The 26,443-nt window shown below is 44.1% G+C and overlaps 1 protein-coding gene across 5 annotated transcripts in view; it reads right to left on the bottom strand.

Moving 5' to 3' along the window:
* MAP2K5 (mitogen-activated protein kinase kinase 5) overlaps positions 1 to 26,443 on the bottom strand; it is a 933,658-nt gene that overhangs the window by 798,503 nt on the left and 108,712 nt on the right. For 4 of the 5 annotated variants that reach the window (XM_083586768.1, XM_083586767.1, XM_083586769.1 and 1 more), the window contains one exon: positions 9,342 to 9,657. The exons of the other annotated variant lie outside the window; for it this stretch is intronic. In XM_083586768.1, the coding sequence (XP_083442894.1) occupies positions 9,538 to 9,657 (120 nt within the window). In that variant the 3' untranslated portion in view covers positions 9,342 to 9,537. Of the gene's footprint in view, positions 1 to 9,341; positions 9,658 to 26,443 lie in introns of those variants that run through there. 5 annotated transcript variants of the gene reach the window in all.

Genomic DNA, 26,443 nt, shown 5'->3' with positions numbered 1-26,443 from the left:
TTTCGGGTGGGAGGGTGGCGAATAGCCTTTCGATTAGACTCTTTATTAGGAAAAGATTGCTCCGAGAAGGCCTGAAAATTAAACGGTGACATTTTAATTACTGGACATTGATAAAAGAATCCGGGTAATGGCTCTTTACAGCCTTGGCACACCCGGACGGGCCTGATGGAGTAATCAACCTGGACGGGGCGGGCAGAGGTCAGAGGCGCCGCCAACAGAGAGAGGCGACCCCCGGGGCAGGCGGGAGAAGAAAGAGAGCCTCTCCCTACCGCCAGGAATAGGCAAAGGACTGAAGGAACCTGCACCCTCTGCCTTGATAGTTGGCTCCTCAGGTCAGGGGACCTTCAGCACCTCGGAGAGCGACGCGGAGGCAGACGCGGGCGGGTTAGGGAGCCTTCAGTACCCTGGAGAGCGACGCGGGAATCCGACGGCCGGTTGCCCCGCCAAGATCCATTGATTGCGGTATTTGTACCCACCCCTACTCAGCACAGCCCTTGGTGTTTGTCCAGTATGACGCTCAGGGCGGAGGGCCCAGAGACATGGTCCCAGTCCGTAGGTAGTGTCGCCTGGTTCCAGTCAAGGCCGTTTAGGAATGGGGCAAGTGCAAGTCTAGGCACGCCCACTCATCCAACAGCACTTAGACGTATCCCCCTCCCACCCAAGGTCATCGCGGGCCGGAGAACATATTGCAAAGGCTCTGGCTTAGAAAGAGCGGGTTTCCGGGTTTCCACTTGGGCAAAGCATCCCTTTTTTCAAATTCACACATGAAAGCCGCGCCAAAGACTCAGGGCCCGTCCCCCAAAGCAGCTTACTGCGGGGCGGGGGACGAGTCTGCCCCTGCCTCTCTCCCGGCTCAGTGGGAGAGACTGGTAAGTGACGGTTGCCAAATGAAATTTACACGATCAATAGACAAGACTTTATTGATTAGGTTTAAGCAGCGCCTTCTCCTGCTGCCGGCCGAACATGAGCTAAAAAGGCACAATTAACGCTTTAGTTGGCCCTCCTTCTCTCCCCGCAACCCCGCTCCCTCCCACTTTCCACACGCTGGGAGAGACGGAGGTGCTTGAGTGATCAGGCCCTTGGGAAAAGAAAAAGCCTTGGAGAAGTGGATGAAAAAAGAGGCAAGGGGGGGGGGGGGGCTGAAAGCTTTTCCAGCACAGCATCCAGCGGCGGGAATCGCTTGCTGGATCGTTGGTTCACACAACCAAACACGTACACGCAGGCAAAAACAGAGGCAGCCTTCCACTCACCTGTCCTTAGAGTCGTCTCATCTGTTGGCTATGCATTTCTCTCTTGGCCAGAATGTGTGGTGGATCAGCTGTGGAGGAACACCCCCCCCTCAACACACACACACACACACACACACACACACACACACCTTTTAAAAACCCTAGCCTAGACATTCATTTTCCATTAAAAATCTCTTGGGCTGACCAGTCACTTATAAACCTTGAACTTTCTTTCCAGGATTCCAGCTCAGAGCAGCTGCGCCAGTGAAAAAAACAGGGATGAGCTGCACAGGTTTGTTCTGCAATAGGCAGGAAGGCTCAGTCCATAAATCCTGTCTTTAGCCTGCACTTGTAGTTTATGGGCCTACCCTTTAGTGAAGGTAAAGTCCCCAGTCAGTACAAATCTTCAGCAATTGTACAGCCAGAGTCCCACTCCTATAAAAATGACACCAGGATCCTGGACAACTCTGCTGATAAAAGAAAAAACCAAATCAACCTAAAGCACAATTATTGTAGAAGTTTCCCCATCAGAAAGTTAGACGAAAGTGTATTGCCACAAGGGCAGCAGGCTCAGAACCTAATCTGGAGCTGGACTGGCTAAGTGACAATCCTGGAATTTGTTTCCCTCACCACCACCCCCTTGGATCAGGTAACAACTGCAGTACAATTTATATAGCACTTTGAACACTCACAGAATCATAGAATTGCAGAGTTGGTAGGGACCCAAAGGGTCTTCTATTCCAACTCCCGGAAAAGCTGGAACAACAACTAAAGAATAACCACTTTGAGAGTTTTTACAACCAAGCAGTATATAAATTTTATGAAACAAGCAAGCAAGCAAACCCCTGACAGTTGGCCATCTAACCTCTGTTTAAAAACCTCAGATGAAGGAGAGTCCATTATCCTCCAATATTTACAATAAACAATATTTATATTTTATTTCAGCAATCCTTACAACAATCCTGAAAGTTACGCCATTAACCTCACTCTCGTATTGTAGTTTGGGGGTTCACAGGTTTGAGTGTAAAGCTGAAAGCCACCCTGTGTGTTTATAGTAGAGGTCAGCTTTGGAGCAGGCATTTCCTGATTCACAGTGCAGCCTCTAAGCCAGGGCAGTCCAACTTCTCATCGCAGACGGGCTGCAAGAGTACTTTGACACAGAACCCCAGGCAACACACAGAACTGAATTTCCACATCATACATTAAAATGTTTGCAATATATTTAATATTAATATATTCGATTAAATATATATAATTAAACAAACAATTAATAGATTAAAGAATATAATTACTAAACAAATTTAATGTACAAACAAATGTATGTACTTTCATTAACAACACATGACACAATTTTTTAAAGAAAAGGCTTTAAGATGTTTTTTCTTGAAGGTTGCTGAGAGGAGCTAAAAAGGACCTTGCGGACCACCCTGTTCAAATCCATTGTGCTCCACTAACTCTCTCATGACAATGTAAATGGGAGTACCTCTGTGCAAGTGCAGAATGCTTCTCTCTCTACACTACAAAGAAACCATAACCAGCTCTATTGAAACTAGAACTAGGGAGCTGAGCTCCCATGTCCAAGTCTCAGCCTCTGTATGTCTTGTATTAGGTATAGCTCAGACCTGCATGATGTATACTCACCCAAATTCCATCTACGCTGCAGAGTATTAATAGGATCAGCACTGCAGGAGCAGCATTAGCTTCCAAAAGGAACCATTCATGACAGTCACACTAGAATATAATTTGCAGAAAAGCAATAACAATTTAGGGAATCCCAATCCAAGGACCAGCTAGGATGATCCTGTATCAGAAAGCATCTACCTCCTTCCCAAAGATAAACTTATGCAGGATGTTCAAAGATCTGTGTCTGGCTGGCCTAGGACAGGCCTGAATAATTAGGTTAAACCACAGAGCCTAGGACTTGCCGATCAGAAGGTCAGCGGTTCGAATCCCTGCAACGGGGTGAGCTCCCGTTGCTCGGTCCCTGCTCCTGCCAACCTAGCAGTTCAAAAGCACGTCAAAGTGCAAGTAGATAAATAGGTACCACTCCGGCGGGAAGGTAAACGGCGTTTCTGTGCGCTGCTCTGGTTCGCCCAGAAGCGGCTTAGTCATGCTGGCCACATGACCCGAAAGCTGTCTGTGGACAAATGCCAGCTCCCTCGGCCAGTAAAGCGAGATGAGCGCCGCAACCTCAGAGTCGGTCATGACTGGACCTAATGGTCAGGGGTCCCTTTTCCTTTACTTTACTTGCTGAGATACTGCAATGTTTATTTATTTATTTTTAAAAATATATTTTAATCAAAAATTGCATTTCTTAATAAACTTAGTTCAACTTTGCAGGTTAGTTAAAACAAAACAAAACAACTATACCCAATTAATATTTTGCCAATCTGTACATCCACACACAGTGAGGTCAATGGTGGGGTATGGCTAGTATCTGATAAACAAAAATGTTAATGGTCAGTGGAAAATTGCAAACTGACATTTTTTTTTAATTGGCAAAATAGCTTTGGGGTTTAAAAGTGCTACTCATAATCTTCCATTCCCTTTGAACCGAGTTAACATTCCAAAGCTGTAACTAAATGAACACACAGAGATACAGGATCTAAATCACTAGACACAATTGTGTGAGGATATCATTTCTAAGCAGAAAGATAACATTCATTTCATTTAAAAGGAAAATGTCATGCTCTGAGAACTTTGCACATTCTGTCACTGAGCGAGGACAAACCAGCTGAAACTTAACTCAGGCAAAAGGGATTTCCTGCTGGTGAGTGGGATGTCCCAACAACAGTTGGGTTCCACAGCCTTTTCTGTGTGGGGCTGTACTCTCTTTGATCATATGCTCTTGCTAGATATGCAGGCAGCACAGTTGGTGAGAGGTGCCATTTCTTCAGTTTCGGCTGGCCCATCAAGTACAATTCTGCCTGACAAAATTGGACTTTGCCTTGGTCATTCACAACCTATTGACTGCCAGATTAGATCACTGCCACACACAATCTCTGGGGTTGTTTTTGAGAAGCCACTGGAAACTGCTTCTAGCAGCAAATGCTGTAGCTGAGATGTTTTTCATTCTATCATCGCACAAATTTTGTGTGTTCTGCCTGTTATGAGTTCGTGAGTGCCAGACTCCCCATAATTCCTGGGTCTAGTTGGTGTTAGAATTTAATGAAGGCTTGAGGAGTTAAACTGGATGCCAGACTCTTAAACTCTGGACCCAGTTCCCCGTGTTCAGACAATGGCCTGGGAGATGGGCCATTAAGAGAACAAATGAAAGGTAACGGGCTATTAAGAAAGCAAAGGCTCTGTGTCGGATGGCAAATGGGTGGGGGTAAGTTGGTTAGAGTCAGAGTTAGTTAGATGACAAAGCTAGAGTCTGAATTAGAGTTGAGGGTTGGCTGTGATGTGACCTAGAGACTGGTGAGGACAGCAAGCTAAAAAGCCAGAGAAGCATAGCATGATGTTTGATGCCTGAGTCATCGTAGGCTCAGGTTGTATATATGTTTAAATAAACCATAAAGACACCACAGTCTCCATTGTGCCTCATTTCCAAAAGAAAACAGAGACCATGGTAAGTGCTTGGAATCTCTGAAATCTCCTACCACTCGAAGGTTTAGCCCTAAAGCAATGCAAATAAATAGATAAATAAATAAATAAATAAATAAATAAATAAATCCCTTATGCAGGGTAGATTTGTGCGATATTGTGTATAGAGAGACTCTTACAAGTCAAGTGGACTGAACGTGTGCAGCTTTTGGAGCTAATGCTATACAAAATACTCAAGGCTAGCAAATGAACAAAAGCAGAAAACCCACCCCACACTAAATAATTCTGAATATCAAGTGATAATTGTAATCATGACACAGTGGATGTAATGTGTAAGTTGATCCTAAGGAGGAGGATTTTGCTCCAGCTGAAATAATTTGGGTCTTTTTTGGTGGCTTTTAAAACAAAAAACAACAGTTTGATCTGTTCCATGAATTGTTTTCTCTGCCAATAAATCTGCACACCAAGAGAGCTTTTTCAAAGTACTGTTGAGGAAAGGAAGAATGACACTTTGCCGGCACCCTGCTCTGAAAAACAACAAGGCCAAATTGCAGACATTTGGGTCTTCAGGGAAGACAGAGCATATCTATCTATCATCTATCTATCTATCTATATCTCCCAGAATGTCTTTCTCGGGAGTACATTTTTAGAAACAGCCACACTTCAACTAATTTGGATTGTGGATAAAAATTCCCCTGGTGACTCCAATCCAAAATGTGCTTTACTTATGAGCCACTAACATCCCACTTCTGTGCAAGCTGCATATGAGATTGCCTTTCCAAGATTAGAAAGAAACAGAAGGGTGCATTAATTCCCTTCCCCCTGCACAATTTAGTGAGAAGTGTGGGTTCTAGTCCACATTAGTGATACTCAGTACCAGATCTGGGCACAGTAGAAAATGCCTTCATCTCCTGTCAGCTTCCTCTTGGAATGCAAAAGAGTTGAAGGCAACAGCTATTTGGGGCATTGATCTAAGATGGGTGCAGGGCTGATAAAGCAATACATGATGTGGTAGAAAACCTCACCATACGTACATATGTAACAAGAACGGTTAAGCAAACTACTTTTGCTCAAAATAAAAAACCCACATTACCAGCCATTTTGATCTGCTGAAATTTATTGATACTTAACAGGGGATGCCATTCCAGGTTTTGTTGTGGGTTGGAAAAAGGTTTCAGTGGAGAGTAAATTCACAGCATGGTACAAAGGACTGCTCTTGGATATATTAGGAAATGACCAAAAAGGAGAAAGTATAATTGAAGAGCATTTGTTGTGGTTACTTGTGGATCCCATACTAGTCAAGAGTTTTGGGTACTCCTGAGGAACGACCCCAAGTGAACAAATGAATAGAGATGTCTGATCCCTTTTGTAACAGGCGTCCTTAAAAGCCAATGGGATATCTAAGAAGGATGGGATGGGAGGGATTGTTTTTGTCTATGTGTACTGCGGAAGGAAAACACAGATAATGGAGCACTTTGAGCTTTTCAGGAATTGTGATTTGGCCACTGTTGAAGACAGCTGAAACCAAGGCCCAGTGAAGGTTGGAAAGATCTCTCACCAATAATTGCACTTGATGTATTGTCAAATTTCAACTCACCCCTTGCAGACACATAATGGAATACTCATTTAAAACAAATATTTGGGGGTCTCCTTCTTCCATCCCCAGCAACTATTAAACATTTTCATCTTTCATGTGAAGCACTTGAGAATTATGGCTTGTTTACACACTACACCAACTACATGGAAACTGCTGGGAAATGATCCCATAGTAGTGGCTCACCGTATAAAGCCTTGACACATGTGTCTCCCAAAGCGCCAAGTTTCTTTCTGCCTCCACCAGGAGGCAAAGAATTAGGAAGATATCTGAGGGCAGGTACTACCCCAGGTATAGACAGTTCAATCCTAGCTGAGCTCAAGTTCTGTTTTATCAGATTGTGTGTTTTATCCTGAAACATCCAAGCATTTCAGCATCTTCATGACAACACAAGGCCACCAAAAGCTAATTTCCTCTGCTTTGTTGTCCTTTTCTTTGAGTAGATTTAATAGCAGAACAAAGTTAAATAGGAGTCTTGAAGCATTTAGCTCTAGTGACCTTAAGTAGCTCATGTGATACATGGAGAAACACGAAACCAAATTTGACAAGTGTACACATAGCACTTCTGGGGAACAAGGGAGAATGGTTCTATGTGCAGAGGCTGTTGACACAGGTCACGATACTTCCATTCTCTTCCACGTTACCCAAGGAGGGGCCAGAGAATGGTCCAAAGGCACATGTAACAGTTGCACTACTGAAAGCTAAATGAAAGAAGTCTGCTGGTTTCATAAGCTGTCTGGATGAGAGATTGCCTGGGAACCCTAAGCAAGGTGCTCCGAGCTCTTTGGGGGAAGAGCTGGGTGTAATAAATGAGTTGAGATTCATGTCCATTCCATTCATTGCTATCTCTACACTATTCTGCCAATGGAGATGTATGATGTGGCCCTTATTCTGTAGTCCTTTTTTTTTTTGCGGGTGGTTATGTGGGTGTTAATAGAGGGCCAATTCACAAACAAAATTGGCATGACATAAATGTGGGTCAAACAGATCCATGTGATCCTCAGTAATTGTGTGTCCATAGATGTAATTGTTCTGTGTACATGCAGGTAGATTTTACACATTTATAAAAAGGGTTAACGCAAGCTAGATGAAGGGATGGTTGAGCAAATGGCTAATTAATTACTATGAATTATGGTCAAGTCCAAAAGCTCATTTTTAACCACGCCACCACCTTGTCTCTAGAATTGCTAATTGAGACATTTAGAACCCACACTCTTCATCACTTGCAACAAGCCTAGACCATCTATTTGCATCCTTTATCAGTCTCTGATGTATGGGCTGATAAATGGAAACCAGTGGGTCAAAACGGCATGACCCTTTGGGCTAAAGATAAAAATCTTTCTCATATATATTTGTGTAAATGAAGGCAAAATTTTAATTTTAACACAAACACCTTTTATACAGGGGAGGTATATGCAAAAAAAATATGCTAGGAAATAAATAAATGAAAGAACTGCCTCAGCTCAGTTGGCTCAAAGGAAAGAAATTTGTCTCACTTTTAGCAAAAAGCACCTGCAGCTATCGGTCACATCGAGTCATTCATTGTACTGTTATCTGCCAGAGAGGTTGTGACATTGGAGCAATTAAGACAAACTTTAGTCTATAAGTTCATGCCTGCAATCTCTATCCTTCACCTGAAGATTGATGATCCCTCCAAGGAAGGAAGCAAAGTATTTTCCAGTCTACCTCTGAAGTAATGGTTAGGATTTGTAATTGTTCAGTAGAAATTCCTCACTACAAGGGACTGGTGTACTCCCAAGCTTTTTTTTTATGATCCTCTTCAGGATTTTAAGTGACGGTGCATCAGAAATAGCCACCTCAGTGTAAATACTTTTGTTGGCTATCATACAGTCTTCCAAGTCACTGGACTTTTGAGAAATCTCCCAAAGAATTTCCAAAAAACAACAGCACAACCCTGATAAATAAACAAATTATAAGACTTTAAAAATACATTTTAAATTAAAACACTGGTCTACTAAAACAGCCTCAAAATTAGAAAACAAATCTGGGCAACAAAAGTGGAAAAGTCGGCCCAAGACATTTTGGCAATTGAGAAGAACCAAAAAATGGTGGGCACCTCCCCCCACACCCTGGGCCAGTGAAGATCTACATCAGGAGCAATGGGGTAACAAAGTTCTACATCAGGAACAAGGGGGAGTGAAGATCTATGTTGGGAACAAGGGAGGGAATCAAATCAGCCTTCCCTGATGGTTGAAAAGGGGAATCGAAGGCCATCATGGGAGGAAAAGGGACCCGCTCTGAATCATGCTGGTGAGTGCAGAGTCTAGGAGACACCAGAGGGATGTTCCCATTTCCTCCCTAGGGGTGGGAGGAGACCAGCAATGCTTCCTGTTCACAAAGAAGCCACTGGGGCAGTTGGGGGGGGGCGCTGCTGAGGAGGTGGAAGATCTACCTTCCAATGAGCGTGTCACAGGTGCCGCTGCTACTGCAGCTACATTCCTTAGAGGTATGATCTGCTGCCCTTATGGATCCTGCCGCCCAAGGCACTTGCGTCACCTTGCCTCATGGGTGAATGAATTCATATATCCACATACACCAGGATGGACAATGTGGGAATGGAGACCTTTGGTTGTGTTCCTACTGGTAAAGCCAAGTAAATTCCAACCTCCATTATATTATCCCACTAAAGAGGACGCATTGCACAATGTCCTCATTTCCCTGTATTGAGAGCTGCTCTTGGGGTTGCTTTGATGAACAGCACACACTTCTCTAATGAGTACAAATTTAGCACACATCCTGTGACTGATAACGGTTAGACTTTTTATTCTTCCAACATAATTATTTCCCCTGCCTGGTCCATTTCAACTCATTTTTGGTGTTAAAAATAAAAAGACTAAAGGAGATATGATTGAGTCCACAGGACAGTTAAATTCATGCCCATCAATTCATCCACACCACCCATGGACTGCTTTTAAGCTAGTAAAAGATGTATAAAATACTCTGAAGCCAAGAAATATACAGTAAGTTTAATAAAATATATAATATTTTCTTAATGTTTCAGGAAACAGTGTGATGATAATGGGGGAGGGGAAGGTACTTCTTGAATAAAAAAGTCACCATGCCTTCATCAAAGTCTCCTGCCAAAGCATAAAAAACTTTGGATGACACCAGAGTCTCTGTCCTTTAGACATTCGGCATCCCTTTGGCTCACTGAGATCCCTGCTGCTGCTGCTGCTGTTGTGAACGCCTCTCCTCTAACATCCGGCAGACCCACATGGAGACGACCTCAGCATTCCCATCATTGTACTGGACGATGAAGAGGTGGCCCTGAAAAGAAGCAGAGATGGACTCAACCAACAGAATCAAGCATCTAAGAACACAAGAAGAGCCCTGCAGCTGGATTGAGCCAATGGCCCACCTAGTCCAGCATCCTATTCTCGCAGTGGCTAACCAGATGCCCAAAAGGAGGACCTGAGTGCCAAGACAGCACTCTCCCTACTTGTGATTGCCAGCAACTAGCACTGAATGAATGTACGAAACACACAAGGATCTCCAGGTATTGCTACTCAAGATCTGTTTCAACTGGAGGGTTGAACCCCGAATCAGGGTTCAGTCCAGAACCTTCTGATTGCAAAGCTAGTATTCTACCCCCACCCAAACTATGACCCCTGATGTTTTTCTTTTTCGTGGAGAACATTGTTTTAAAGTTAAAAAAACACCTATAAATCAGTGTCTTTCTTTTGTAAAGGTCCAATATGAAAAGGAGAGGAAAACATTACAGGGGGAAAAAATGATGGGCTTGTTTTCCAGTCCAGTCAAAGGGCCGAAGGCAAACACACACGTTTCCCATGTGTTTATTACCATCCTGTATTTTTGCTTTAGGCATTACCAGATTGCTGCCGCAGCTTCCCAATATTACTGGTAATTTAGATTACATCTTCTCCTCAACATGACTAAGATGATCAGACTGGCAATTACTGAGATGGGCTGTGGCAGGGACAGAAAATGGAGACCATTGAGGCATATGGCTGAGTGTGGAAGTTCCCTCTCTTCGTTCCTGGGAGCTCCCTGCAGCCCCCATGGACTGTCTAAGAATGCAACAGTTACGCTTTTCAGTTAGTTACTTTGAAGGAAGGCACTACAGAAAGGAATACAGATCCTGAGAGCTTTGCAGGAGCTACCAGATCCTGCATTCTGTGCTCTGTTCAACAGCTGCACTGATGTGAGCTTTATGATGCATGAAGTAATTAGAAAGAAGGGTGTGCAACTGAACATGTGCAGAATGCCTCCCTTTGAGGCATTTCCCTGCTCTGAGATTAGGGGCCAGAAGCCTTGAATCCTCCTTTTTCAAAAGTCACCCACTGGCACAGAGCTCCAGCCTCACACAAGTAACACAAAAGCAAGGAATGACAAAGGGAAAAGTCAAGTTGATGCTGTACTCAGGGATAATTGCACAAACTTCATCAATGGTCGAAGGGAAAGGTTGAAACTGCTTCTTAATAGCCATAGCCAGCTGCAACAAATACAGTGGTACCTCTGGTTACGAATGCTTCTGGTTATGAATGCTTTAGGTTACGAGCTCTGCTAAGCTGGAAGTAGCTGCTCCTGGTTGTGAACTTTGCCCCAGGATGCAAATGGAAATTGCGCACCAGAGGCACGCATGCAGCGGGAGGCCCCATTAGTGAAAGCGCGCCTCAGGATAAGAACGGTTTCAGCTTAAGAAAGGACCTCTGGAACGCATTAAGTTCGTACCAGAGGTAACACTGTAAATTGGTGAAGGCAGAGTAATATGGCAGCTGAAGATTGAAGTGGGACAAATGGATGGTTATGGATGGTACAAAGACACCAAAGTATTTTTAGGTCCATTCTAAATTTGCACCATTTCTGCAATATGAATCTTTCTATGAAACAGATTTGCCGCTTTTCCATCGCCCAATCACCACCATCCTAGGAATTGCATGCTCCTCCCCTTTTGACTGACAGCGATGCGAACATCCTTCCTCCCCTGTACACATTGACTTCCTCTTTCCTCATATTCCCTTAATTGCTGCTAAACACAGTAAGATGTGACTACAGGAATTAGGAAGTGGAAATTTGAACATTTGCATTATTTTTCAGATTGTCTAACTTGGGCATTTATCAGTGCCAAAACTTGCTCCTCCTCCAATAACTTCCTGGTCAAGCCTGGTGCTTAGTCTTCCAGTATCCAAGTGCCTTACAGTAATTACTCTCACTGACTTCACAGAATGCCATGAGGTTAAATTCACTTAAGTGTTTGTAAAACTCTTGGAGATCCCTGGAGGAAAGGAACAAATGTCCTTATTCACAATAAAACCTACAATTACCTGCCTGGCCTTTTAAATAAGTCAGCCACAAACAAAACTGGCAAACGAGGAAGGTCAAGGAAGAATTGAGAGGGAAACAAATCAAGATCCCAGAGACAAAAAAAGAGAGAGCACACGCACACTGGGCCAGTAAAACCAGCCATTAAACAAAGTCAGACAGTTTCTACCATGAATCTCCTTTACAGCGGAGAAGCTCCCTGCTGTGGAAAAAACCCATCTCACACCAGTTGAAAAAAGAAACTTGCCTTGCTCAGGATTAGCCACAGCAAGAGAGACAGCAAGGAAATCTGGAAACAAAATGGTGTCTGGGAGCTCTAGGCATGCAGTTGCTGTGTGGAAGAATGGAAGAGGCGCTGGGCTGCAGGAGTTAACCTGAAAGGCAGGAGGGCCAGGGCTTAAGCTCATTTTGCACCCTGTTGCAAACTCAGTTCCTAGGAGGGAGGTGCAGAGAAAGGGTGGAGACCAGCTGCTTTTGTGGAACAAGCTCTGCTCAGTATCATATTGGCCTAAAGATAAGCCACACTTCTTTTCCAAATTCCGTGAAAAGTTAAAGCGCGACTTAAATTCGCGACCTTACAAAATTTGGCTTTTACAATGTCACTGCTGAAACAGACTTACGGTAAAACGGAATGGGTGTGAGTGCCTGCGGAATTTTAAGGGAGCGGCTTATATTTGGGTATTGCCTTTTCTCCCCCCCCCCTGAATTTTAAAGGTGCGGCTTATATTTGGGCCAATATGGTAATTGTTTTTTTGGCGTGGTGGGGAATAGCTTCAAAAACAAGCATTTACTTACTGTTAATATCACCCCAATCTATAGAAACTTCCCATGGGGAAGGAAGGGTCTGAGCACGGTGATAAAAAATGCAGAAGGTCTGTGGTTTAATCCCCGATACCTCCAGTTAAGAAAGGATCATGGAGCAGGCAATAGGAAAGACCTGGAGAGCTAATGCCAATCAGAGTTGATCACAATGGGCAGTATTAGGTGAAACAGCCTGGTCTAATATACGGTAGCTTCCCACATTCCTTTGGAAGTGAGCTATAGCTCAGGGATGGAGTACCGTATTTTTCGCCCTATAGGACGCACTTTTCCCCCTCCAAAAATGAAGGGGAAATGTGTGTGCGTCCTATGGGGCGAATGCAGGCTTTCGCTGAAGCCTGGACAGCGAGAGGGGTCGGTGCGCACCGACCCCTCTCGCTCTCCAGGCTTCAGGAGAGCCGCAGCGCCAGCCCCACAAGGTCGGGGGACAGCGGGGAGGCGGAACGCCGCCATCCCGCTGTCTCCCGATGTGGTTTGGAGGCTGAAGGCGAGGAGACGCGTGCTTCTCCCCACCGCCAGCCCCGCAAGCTCCGGGGACAGCGGGGAGGCTCAGCGCGTCTTCCCGCTGTCCCCGGACCTGATCTGCAGGCGGGCGGCGGGGAGAAGAGCGCTTCTCCCCGCTGCCAGCCCCACAAGCTCCGGGGACAGCTGGGACAACTACTGCAGCGTAGATCAGGGGTTTCCAAACACGTACCACCAAGATGGAAGATGGCACATCCATCACACTGAATATTCACATTGATAACTGATAGTATTTTATTGCTTCTTTTATTTCTTCTATTGTATTTTAGTGTAATTCCATTGAATTCGAATTGTAATACAACAGCTACGACAGGCAGAAAAATCATTAAATAGTCTGCCAAGACCACCAGCAATTTTCAAGTGGTTTATTGGGGGGCGGCGGGGGTTTGGGAACTGCTGGTACATACAATACTGAATTAGATGGACCAATGTTCTGTATATACAAACCCAACTCTCATTTTCAGAACTGTTAGATCCGGTCTCACACTCCTGGGTATAAACAAAGGTTAGACGGCACTGGTAGTAACATGGAAACGGGTGTTGTTGGCAATAATAATAATAATAATAATAATAATAATAATAATAATAAAGATACATTCCCAACCACAAATTTGAAGCTGATATAGAAGCAATTGGGAGAACGATAGCACAAGATGAAATCAGCAGCATTTGCAAAACTGTAGATCTGGAGGGATTTGTAGGCTTTTGGGGGACATCATAAAGTTTTGCATGCCAGAGTGGTCCTAGACATAAGGAAGAGTCTTTTTCCAAGTGGGTAGAGTCATAGAAAGCAAAAGCAGAGGTTGGAGGTAAGGATGCTAGGAAGGCAGAAAGAAAAAGGCAGACCAAAACACTTGCTTCAGTGTTTTCCCCACTGTTGAATGGATTCCACTGAGGCGGAAGACGAGGGAGACGGTAGGAGGTAACCAGAGATACAGCTAGAGGGGGGAATGAAGTGGGGGGTGGGGGAAGAAGCAAGCCAACTACATCAGAAATGGAGCTGGCAGTTTGTGCAGGTATAATGAAGTTCCAGGCTGTTAGAAAGAGACAGAACCCATTTGTTAACCAGACACTCTCATTCCTAAGGAAAGAAGAAACAAATACACAAGGCACACAAAAGCAGGGAAGGACATAATGGGAAAAAGGGAGGAGGAAAGATGTGCATTCCAACAGGATTTTGCTCCTTGCGCATTTCAGCAACAAATGAAGGTTGCTGGCATCAATGGGATCCACTTTATCCTTAAGCAATATTGGTCCAAAACCAGATGGCAGCAAACCTTTGGTACTTAAATATCCCTCTATTGACTCCCTTCGTTTTGCAAGGTAATGTTGCAGAAATGTAAATGCACAGAAGCTTGAAATGTGTTTTCTCTTGTAGCAAACACTTCCTCAGACAAGAGGTGACCTTGAATTATCGGCTTGGCGTGGGGTCAAGACCCATCAGTCTCTGGAGCTGGATTCAGAGCAGCCTTCCTCAGGAGGATGAGGATCCTCACCCCAAGCCCTGTTACCTAAAGTGCTACCAAGACCATTTTGCCTTGCTTAACCCCAAGTGTTCCTGCTAGTGCCTTGATTCCTAACACTTCGCTCTGCGTGTGGCTGAGCAAAGTGGAAGGCTTATTAGGCAGCACAACAGAAGGAATATGGTGTAACCAGCTGTCCTCTTCTATTGGGCTCAGGCTTCTCCTGAGTAGTTCCCCATTTCAGAAGCTTGCCCTCTGAAATGAAAACAGTGAGGGAGCAGAGCTAGGGTGCCCATCCCTGTGACCTCCTTTGCATGTTAAGAAAAGCTTATTTCAAAAACCTGTAGAGGCTTGGGCTGGTTCAAGGAGAACCCTAGTTTCTTGCTTGGGGAACCACACCATGCAGGGTTCAAGGGGACCCTATGAAATCTTGTACACTTACGGTTCCTCATCACAGCTTTTTCTCTTGTTTCTGGGTAGCCAGAAGCATCCATTTGTCCAATAGCTGGTGTGCCAGACCACCAGCAATTCATTTTGGTGAAGCTTTTTCTCAGGTGCTCACAGTGACTTGGGGGGTAGAATTAGGGTTGAATGCCAAGAATACTCTCAGAGAGTATTCTTGACATTCAACCCTAATTCTACCCCCCCAAGGTCACTGTGAGCTTCTCCTCCTTCTCCCTAGTTTGAAACAGGTAACTCTCAATTTCGTTTTCCTAATCTTCTTCTCCTAGCCCTCCACTCTACTTTCACATGGCCCAAATCCATTCCATTTACATTTTGAGCTTGCCCTGTTGCCACTAGTGCAGCCTGCTAGATCTGTCACTCTCTCCTTAATCTTCCCCCAGCTCCATCTTCACAAACCTAGTCAATCTAGCCTACACTAAAGGTGAAGTTCCCACCTGCTAGCACAAAGCCTTCCTTTCCATAACGTTACTCCTGAAGAGAGAACCCCTGAATGCAGAATCTGCAGGAGTTGAAACCCACTGATCTCTGGAATCTGCTGGTACAACAGTTTTTTTTTTAAAGTGACTGGTGAGTCAACTCCCTTGCTGTTCAGTACTCTGGTCCCAACCTCCTCTCATCTTGGCTCCTCTTTATGCCTTTGAACTGAGCCACCACTCAGCTCGAGCACTGACAGGGCTGCAACACATGACAGGTTGAAAATATATACAGTGGTACCTTGGGTTACATACGCTTCAGGTTACAGACTCTGCTAACCCAGAAATAGTACCTCGGGTTAAAGAACTTTGCTTCAGGATGAGAACAGAAATCGTGCAGCAGCTGGAGGCCCCATTAGCTAAAGTGGTGCTTCAGGTTAAGAACAGTTTCTGGTTAAGAACGGACCTCCAGAACGAATTTAGTACTTAACCCAAGGTACCACTGTATAAAAAATTGGCTTAATTTACAAGTATGGCTCCTCCTCTTCCTGTAACTAAGCTCTGCCCAGATTTCTTGCTGCAAAAGTTCTGAGAAACGGATGAGGAACCTATGGCCCTCCAGATGTTGTTGGACAACAACTCCCCTTGGCCCTGATTGGTGGCTGGGGTTGATGGGACTTGTAGTTGAATAACATATAGAGGGTCACAGGTTAGCCATTCCTGTTCTGTTGTACCATCACCTGATCCAAACCAAGAAAACAGTGTTGGGTGGAATATAACTCATAGCACCAAGAGGAGTAACACCATCTACACGGGTTGTGTGCTAACATTAGTTCCAGGACAACAGGGAGATGAAGGAAGAAAGGATGCTATACAGCTAAAAACTTAAATATTTGTTAAGAAATATGTGTCCCACCTTGTTTCCATTCTCCTTGGCCACTAAGTTCTTACACAGAGAAAATGGGCACACTCACTACACTGAGAACAAGGTAGCAACACACACTGATTACTCTGCCAAGCCACATTCAAGTAGATAAAAATATTGCAATTTCTCCTCTAAAAAATTTCTTCTACTTTACCCTGGGATCAAAGCCTAGACAGAGTGATGGCCCAAACACCTCATTTAGAACAACTTAAAAGACTCTGGGGAAAGTTCGTTCTCTCTCTCTCTCTCTCTCTCTCTCTCTCTCTGTGTGTGTGTGTGTGTGGTTAAGAGATTCAGTCCAGGGAAAGGTCAGGTCGGAGAGGCCTGGGGATGGATGTGGGTGAGTGTCAGCCAGCCTAATTTTCTCTGCCAACTCTGAAAATGAGATAAACAATGACAAACCGGGCATTTTAAATGAACTTGTCACATCTCATTTTCTTGAGAAGGGCTGCCTTTTTTTAAGCCACTGGGCTTCTGCAGGAAGATTAACCCTTTCAAAGATGAACACCTATTGATAGATGTGAATGATACAGTTCAAACTATCTGACTTTGTTTAGTAATGACTTCCAAGTAACCCACTATGGACTCTTTGCCTCCTTGGGTTTCTCCCTACCCTTGGGTGTTATACTTCCCCAAGGGAACATCAATGCTTAATTCTCTGCCCTGCCTGTGGATGAACTTTCCCAAACATGAAATATTACCAACAAAGTGAAACTGTGTTGCTCCATTTTCTGCCTTCCAGGAGCTGAGAGAGGTCACCTGGAGGCACCCACCTGGCATGGCTTTGGCCCATGGGATAAAACATTTTCATATGCAACAGCTTTTCTTGGCGTCTGGTGTTGGATGAGAGTTGGCTTTATTCAAGGATGCTGCTGCTGCTTTTATTCTTATTGACAGTTATTCGAAATGCTTTCCTTTCTGTATTTTTGCATTTATTACACTGTAGGTTAGTATCTTTCTTTCTTTTTTGCATCTTCAATATTTTTATAGAAGGGACTAATCTGTGCATGAAATTAAACATTTGGATTAAAACGTGCAAATGCAGCATTTGCTTAATTTGAAACACCAAAGTGTTTATTACATATCATAGCAAATTCAAAGCACCTTTATTAAAACCTGCACGTGTAAAATTGGAGACTTATTACTAAATGGAGGGGAAACCAACCGTGTGCCTACAAAAGAAAGGTCTTCCCTTGATGTTCGTCTTAAAATACCCTTCACATCAGTCAGACCTCAGGGTGAGGTTGGAGTCACCAAAAAGAAGGCCCTGTTTCTAAACCAAGCAGATTGAACTTCTCTATGTAAGGGAATCTAGAGCAGGGTCCCCGCCCCCCCCATTTCATAAAGGATGTGGGTGCTCATTTAGGGAAATGCATTCCCTTAGCTAGGGTGGAACAAGCTGCTTAAGACTTTAAAAGGTCACAACCAGCATCTTGAACATAGGTCCTGGATTTGGCAACCACTCTGCATTTGTTGCAAGACGGGGTGCTATACAATCCCACAGTCTTCACACTATCAAAAGCCCGGCTGAGGAGTTCTTGACATTCCCAAAGACACCCAGTGGTGTGCATGGACAATGTGGGCTTTGAAAACAGGACTAACAATTGCCAATAAATGCTGAGCAAAGGCAAAAACTGAGCTGACAATTTACCTATAATATCAGAGCAAAGGGGACAATGGCATTTCCATTAAATGCAGAAAGCATCTCAATCTAGAACAATAAAATAAAATGGAAGATCCTAACTGTTCTACTTGGAGGCAACCTTATTAGGAAGGATGGCGGTGCCCTCAGATGGCACTTCAAGTACAGTTTATTAGTGTGTGATATTAAAAGGATGTTTTTATTGCATGATATAATGCAATGGGAACATGGGCACTCTGCAGAAAGACCTTGCACTCAGAAGTGTAATGAACCCAGAGCCCGGCAAACATTATACTGTACATTAACCTATCGTTAACGGCACATTAGGGCTGGGGGCACTGCACGCTCGCTGGTCAGGACGCCAGTCAGGACAGCACAGAGGAAAAAGAGAGAGGAAAACACATAATGCCTGCACAGGAGGAAAGCAAAGAGATAAAATAAATATGGCTACAGGGCCTGATTGGTAAAAAGGTTCTTCTCACAGCTTAGCATGCAATTGTGAGACTTCTCACTGGAAAAAGAAGAAGAACAGAGCAGCTTTATCTGGAGGTATTTAAAAACGAAACGTTAGTGGTTTCTGTGCAATGGTGCAGCGTAAACAGTTTTCATTTAACAAAACATTGCGCTCCCTGGGTCCTCTCTGCCTGAAAGTCACCAGCAAGATTCTTTGGCTTAATCCTGACACATTTTTATCATTACTGTCCTTTCCTGCTAAGCTGCCTATAGCAGTTGGTCTTCATTCTCTCTTGATTAGTTGGTTGAACCTCTTGTGAAAGGGCTCCTGATACAAATCTGAATGTTCACTACGTACATGCAGGAGTAAATTCGGCTACTGCCTTGGAGGCACCTCTGATGGCAGCGACTTTCACCAGCCGATCTGTTGTCAACATCCTGCCGCTACGTCCTCTCCAAACTTCTGTCTCTATGCCTCTGAAATCCTGCTCCATCTGGCTATAGCATGTCCGGACACACTTTGTTCATCAAGCCACTTCTCATCATTCAAGCCCTTCCTCAAAATCCAAAATATTTTTAGCAATTTGTTTCCTGAACCTCACTTTGTCACTGCCCCTAGACTCCCCCCAAACATCTCCATGACTCACTGTCAGTTCCCAGCTGTTCTCTTAATGTGACTGGGGCAGGTCCATCTCACTCCTGCACCTTGCATGCATCTCTATTGCCCAGCTGACATTACACAAAGGTTAAACAGTACCAACGGCAGGAGTAAAAGTCAGCGGTATCAGGTACGCAGCCAAGAACAGACTTCAATGATTCTTGGTTCAATGAAGAGGTTTTTTGAAGAGCTTGCCCATGGTAAGAACAAAAGAAGAGCTTTGCTAGATCACACTAATGGCCCATTTAGTCCAGCATCCTATTCTCACAGTAGCCAACCAGATGCCATAATGGGGGACCCACATGCAGGACCCAAGCACAAGAGCCCTCTCCCCTCCTGTGGTTTCCAGCAACTGGTAAGGGTAAAGGTAAAGGGACCCCTGACCATTAGGTCCAGTCATGGCCGACTCTGGGGTTGTGGCGCTCATCTTGCTTTATTGGCCTAGGGAGCCGGTGTACAGCTTCCGGGTCATGTGGCCAGCATGACTAAGCCGCTTCTGGCGAACCAGAGCAGCGCACGGAAACGCCATTTACCTTCCCGCCAGAGCGGTACCTATTTATCTACTTGCACTTCATGCTTTCGAACTGCTAGGTTGGCAGGAGCAGGGACCGAGCAACTGGAGCTCACCCTGTCGCAGGGATTCGAACCGCCGACCTTCTGATCGGCAAGTCCTAGGCTCTGTGGTTTAACCCACAGCGCCACCCGCTTCCCTTTCCAGCAACTGGTAGTAATGCAGAAAAAGAGCGCATGAGACACAACCCTTTTGTCAATGTGCAAAAAAGTCAAAGTGCAAGCTTTTTGGTTACACAACATTCTTCAGAAGACTGGATGTCTGCCATTTTTCAGACTAATAGGAATGCTCTTAGCAGCCAGAGATCCACCAGCTTCCTTCCACTGCCATTTTAAAATGGTGAAGGTGGCCTCTTGCACGGTTCAGTGCCCTGTCACACACTGTAATTAAAATGTTCATTAGTGTACATGAGAGGCAATAGCTTTGAATTGTACGGAAAGCTCAAGATGAGGCTTCGAGAGTTGCCATTTTAAAATCTCTCCCACAAAATCGCTGCAAACATTAATCATCCCCACACTTCAAATGTTCTGATATCCACCTGGCTACACTATTAAAATAAAACTTGCTGCCCCAGGGAAATCCTACTTATTCTTAATTGTTTTGAGGCTTTGATGGGCTTTTAATCTAAGATTAATTTATGCAATTTTAAATAACTCTTCTTATGATTAATAAGCTTGAAAATTAAAAGGAGTCTAAAGCAATTATAATGAGCATTTGGTCATAACCTCATTAGGAGAAGGAGTGAAGGATACAATGCTGGAATTCTTACAAGATTACAATTTAAGGTTACTTCCGGAGAAGTCAAATACAGCTCTCCAAATTGCAAAGGCAGATTAGGCCAGGTCAGTTGGGGGAAACATTGGCTATCTGGATCACCACACTAATGTTATTGTCTCAGGAGCAGCAGAAGACGAAGCATTTGAGTGAGGGAGAGAATGGATCAGCGCAGACTGGAACACAGCCAAAAACACACACACACAAAAAACCATGCTATTTTGGAAGTTGCTTTCTCTGGGCAGTAAAAGCACCAGTTACACTTCATTATTATTTCAAAATTACCAGTGTGTGTTAAGAACTTTGTGTGCCAGCACCTCTTCCAGTGAGATAATATCTTGGTGGCTGGATCAGATTAAAAGCCTGTCTAGTCCGGCATCCTGTTCCCACAATGGCCAACCAGTTGCCTCTGGCAAGCAGACAAATGGGTCATGGATGCAGAAACCCAGGGCCCTCTAACGGAATGAGCAGGCAGCAGGGCCCCCAAACACAGTGGAGCTGGCTCACCACATTTTAAGGAACTACACACTTTTATCTAAATCACCAGCCCCTCCAATATTTAAGCCCAGAGTCTAATTGTGCTCCTCTAACATGGGCAGGTCTGCAGAGGTGTCCCCATCTTTCTTCTCTTGCACTTGCTTTAAGAAACACTACCTTTGTGGTGCTGGTTGCCTCACCTTCAATGGAAGGTAAAAAAACAAGGGACTTAAGAGAAGTGAAGCCTGAGCCTGCCTGCCTTCTTTGTTTTTCTTTCTTTAAAATCAATGTTTAATTTAAAAATTAGAAAGTGGAGCAGGCTGCAAACACAGAGGTTGATTGAAGCAAAATTTAAATTCCTGTCAAGCCCATTTAAACACAGGGGCCCTTCATAGCCAATTAGTTGCTCCGTGTGAATGCAGGATAAACTTAGGCCTGGTCACCGTTAGCAGAGAGCAGACCCACTGTGAGGTGCTAGGAAGGGAAAAAATTAACTAAAATCAGGAGTGTATGAAATATTTATCCTCCCAGCTTATCACGATGGGGTTTTGCAAAGTGTAAATGAGACAAAAATCGATTCCTCGTCACCCTCAAATCAATCCCCCCAAATGGGTCGGGGCATCTGTTTCAGCTAAATTTTGTTTACTATGGCAGATTTTGCCTTAATTGTGGTTGTTTATCTCCCGCCGTCCCCGGGGCCCTAATCTCCCGATAACTAATACTTAACACTCATTCCACATCTAAAGCTACTTCGAATCCTCAACAGGTTTCGGAGCTCTTAAAATTATTGAAACTGCGGAGACAGGAGACAGAGTCGCTTTGTGAGAAGGGCATTCTTCTCTACAACCAGCTGGGTCCAATCACCACCAGGGATGGAGACAACAAAGGTGCTAAAAGGCTCTTTCACAATTGCGATTGCGCCACCGGGAATTCAGGGATAAAAATGAGCTTTGATGGAGAACTGGGGGGTGGGGGGAAGAGAAAGAGAGAATCCAAACAAGGTTTGTGGCAGTCTAGCCAAAGAAAGTTACTGTCATAATGAAATGCTGTCAATCACCATGAAAATCCAATTAAGGGCTGTTCGGCATAGGCTCTCTTAAGCAGAAATACTTAAGATGTAATTTCAGCAACTCTACAAATGAGAAAGTGCTTCTGGAGTTATTTAAAAGAAGATCAGGAGCTCCTCCCACAAATCCTGGGCACACACAAACCAGTTTCTCATAGTCCCCTATGAAACAGAAAATGCTTCATAGCCATAGATGCACCCATTTTAGGAATGCTTTAAAGGTGGACAAATCCCATTACTACATCCCTTACAGAGTAAGAGAACCATCCCACAGCCCTAAATTTGCACTCAGGAATATGTTTTCAAAGGCATAGCATTGTACAGACATTTATTTAATATTTATATTACCCAATGAGAAATGTAGACCCATCACGGACAGGGTTTATTTGAACGCAAAGGGGAAATGCCCATCTTTGTCCCTCTGCAATTAGTAACTGCCAATTCAATCCATCCTGTTCCAGTTGAATGTTTATTTTTATCTTTTTAGATGTATCATTAAGGGACTTGAAGGCAAACATTGTTCTTCTCACTGGGACTTGCGTAGGAGGAATCCCCCCTGAGGACTTATGTCCTAGATTAACAAGTAAGTGTTGACTTTTCTGTATCAGTTCAAATATTGGCACATGGATCTTCATAAACATTACCAAAGGACACATGGGGAAATGGTGGTGTCCTTCATTCAGGGAAAACAGCTTTCAAATTTCAGTGAATGTGGAAAACCCTTTCAGGCAGTGGGTGGCTTCTGGGAAAAGGGCCTTCTTCGTGGTGGCCTCCTACCATTGAACACTCTCAACCAATAAGCTTGCCTGATGCCTGCCTTACCTTCCTGGTGTCAAGGGAAATACTTTTTTATTTTCACAGACGTTTCAGCAGATTTATTCCTTGTCAAATTTGTTTTATGCTGCTTTTGTTAAGTTTTAATGTGGCTGTATTTTTAACTGATTGTTTTGTCTTTCATTATGACACGCTGGAATATTTATCTTGAAGGAAAGGGCACAAATAATAAACAATAGAGAAAAAGTAACCTTATCATGTGCTGCAGATAAGTCTAACTGCTTGAGAGGAATAAATCAGCCTACAGCTTCACTATGCAGGCAATACTAATGCACAATGAAGTGGCTGCACAGCCATGGCTGGGTTTCAGTTGCACAAATCTGATCTCATAGAGAAGTCCAAAAAGGGACAACAGCAAGTGTGGCTATTTTTCTGTTTTCTTATGTTTTTAGTTCAAGGTGATAACACATGTTTTACTAGAGTAAGCAAATAAAAAACCCTAAAACCAAACAGCAACAACAGCAATGATCGGATCTGAATGTATCAGCTGATTAATTACAACATAATTCACAGATTTTAAAAGATTGGGATTTAAGTTTAGTCTTTTCATTCTGGTGGCATTGTGTGATCAGCAATCATTATACACTGGTATGGAGAACACTGTCCTGCCACAAAGACTCCTCTAGCAGTCTGAGCCTGTATGAACTCTGAAGGGTTGGGGAAAGAGCTGTTTCTAGCACTCAGTTCCACACCCTAATTCTGCCACATCAGTTAGAAATGTTTACATGCAAAGATGGAGCAAGATAGCAAAGGACTCTTTCTCCGACCTAAGGGGTTCCATTGCTGATTCCTGTCACTTGATGAATTGGCCTTCATAATAATACTAAAAAAAGGCTCCTCTGTCCTGTAATTACACCACAGCATCTAGGAGTTGAAAACTATTACTTGCAAGCACTGAACATATTGCAAATTTAGTTACCAACCTTGGTGGTCAGATAATTTATGCAACCACAAAGTTTTAATAGTAGGCAGGGGATACATCACTTCAAGGACTTCCCCTAGTGGTTTTAAAGGGAAGATAACTGCATTTGGGTAGCTTGGGATTCCCACTATATAAAAAGACAGAAGAGGAACATTTTTTAAAATAAAAAGGAATAAACAACTAGCTAGAAATACACGATCTTTCCTGTAACCAAATCTAATCAAAGGCTGCATCTGCAACATTATTGCACAGGGATATCATAGAACTGCAACTATTTCCCAGTGTTTTTGTAAAAACTGGATATATTTTGCAAATCATATAGCTGGATATAGATACAGCCATTCTATTTTGTTACAGCTTTATTGCTTTGGGATAACAGCCTGTTTTGCTAGGGCGGGGGGAGGGGGGCTGGTGTCCAATGAAGCCACCAGTGCAGCAAGGAAAGGAATGCTGGCCCAGTTATACAGGACAATGGATATGAGCCTCCTTTCCTTCTCCACTTGCATGTAGAATGAGGGTGTTGCTGCCCTGACTAAGTGGTGCTGCAACATTAACAAGTTCACTATGTGATCCCTGACTGGCTGGGATCCTGCAGCAAAGGAGCCTTTTCAAGTTAAAAAAAAACAAGGCACTGAAGCAAATTCAAAGAAACAAGGACTATAATACGTACGTGTGTGTGTGTGTGTGTGTGTGTGTGTGTGTGTGTGTGAAGAGTGGAATGTAAGGCTTATGAATGCCAATCCTTTCATATCCAACCCCCAAATGGCAACTTCTGCAGGACAAATCAAACCTCATAAAAATTTGGTGCAGCGTTTGTAATCTCATGCACCAATGCTTCCTGCTCAGATGCCTCCCAGCTCACCTTGCTTCCTGCACTGCAAGGGATGGGTGAATGCTGGACTGCTGCACTGTGCTTCTCTGGGGCACAATCTGGCAGGAATCCTCGTTGGAAGTGTTTGGTAGGAGTGGAGGGAGAAGAGGAAGCCCTTGTTACTGAGGGTAAAAGAGAGCCCGAGTGCCAGGTCTTGACTTCTGTGGGTACCAGGAAGGAGGAGGAGGAGGAGGAGTGATGGCTAAGCTGCCATTCTGCTATGGGCTGAGCTGACGGGGTCCTGCAGCGGAGGGTGCTTCAGATGAGGAACGGCCTTAAGAAACACTCTGGTTTGCTCTTAACTTTCTATCAATAGTACACGCTTCACTAGGAAACCCACCAAGGGACCGCAACAGCATCTGAAAAAACACAGCCATGCAAAAGCCCCAGAAAACGGGGCCATCTTTTTAAACAATTCTCAAAAGCAGGCCGGTGCTACTGGGAGACAATTTCCATGTTAGCATGCTTGCTGAAACACTCTCTGCCACTGAACAGCGAGAACAGATAATAACCATTAGTAAATCAAACTCCTTGGCAATATCCAGCTGTGCCTCGCACATTTACATACAGATAGAATGGGTATATGTTTTTAATATGTATGCGATAACGCACTTTCCCCACAGCTGAAGTGTGTCTTACAAAAGGAGGAGGCGAATGGGAACGCATTGCCATGAGATAATAAAGTGACCTAGATAAAGTATTAGCCAGCGATTGATCTCAAACAGGGGAAGGCTGCCTCTCTCTGACCCGGTTACTTACTATGCATAGATTCCATTAAATAGAGCTTAGGAACTGAAAGCTTCAGGAAAACGGTGCCACTGAGGCCGAGATCGACGGCGTCTGGGTTGGAGTGCGCAAATGTATAGCCTCCTGTCCCATGTGAATTCCTGTGGCATTCAGCCACACCTGGAGAACACACCTCCATCAGATAAAAGTGACTCTCCCACCAAGCCAAAGCCTGATTTAGATTTTAAATGGAGGTGCAGTAGTGTAAACAAATCTTTGCATATTTTTCTGAGAACTTGTGGATTCTATCCTGATATCCAGGTAGAAAAAGTGCTTTAAAGAAACGAAAAATGATTCCCACCTATAAGCATGCAGGATGAATGAAATGATGGCTCTTTTTTACTTGCTCAAATAGAACAAGAATGACGCAAGCTTTCAAGTTCCACAGAAGTCTTCATCAGGCAAAATATCTAAAAAGTGTGGTGAAGCAGATAGTGACTGACTTGGAACAGGGAGACTTGGGCATGAAGCTTGGGCCTTGGGCCAGTCAGACATTCTCAACCTAAATGACCTTGTAGGGCTGTTGTGAGGGCAGAATGGGATAAATGTCACTATCCCAAGCTCCTTGGAGAAAGGACATGATACTAATAGGATAAAATAATAAATACATAGAATAGGTTCTTGCATGTCCAAGTCTGGGATAGTTTTGCAGTCAAGTGTCAGACAGTGGTACCTCGTGTTAAGTACTTAATTCGTTCCAGATGTCCATTCTTAACCTGAAACCGTTCTTAACCTGAAGCACTACTTTAGCTAATGGGGCCTCCCGCTGCTGCTGCGCTGTCGGAGCACGATTTCTGTTCTCATCCTGAAGCAAAGTTCTTAACCTGAGGTAATATTTCTGGGTTAGCGGAGTCTGTAACCCGAGGTACCACTGTATATTTTATCAGGCACTTGGCTCAAGGTGAATTATCTCACTGATTTTCAGGGTCTTTTGCTTTGTGTTTACATGGAGCTTATATGAACACTCTTTGAGACTCATTGGCTACCTGCACCTGGTTAAGCTGGCCTGTCAAAGTTGTGTGGCCGCTGTCACATGATGACAGCTTCTAGGAGTCATGGGTGAGAGCTGAGTGCAGGGTGGGGACCAAGGTGGACCAAGGATCTGGTGC

Source organism: Podarcis filfolensis (assembly GCF_964270895.1).
Source record: "Podarcis filfolensis genome assembly, chromosome: 14".
NCBI lineage: Eukaryota > Metazoa > Chordata > Lepidosauria > Squamata > Lacertidae > Podarcis > Podarcis filfolensis.
The sequence above is the reverse complement of the archived record's forward strand: the minus strand, read 5'-3'. Positions and strand labels throughout refer to the sequence as shown.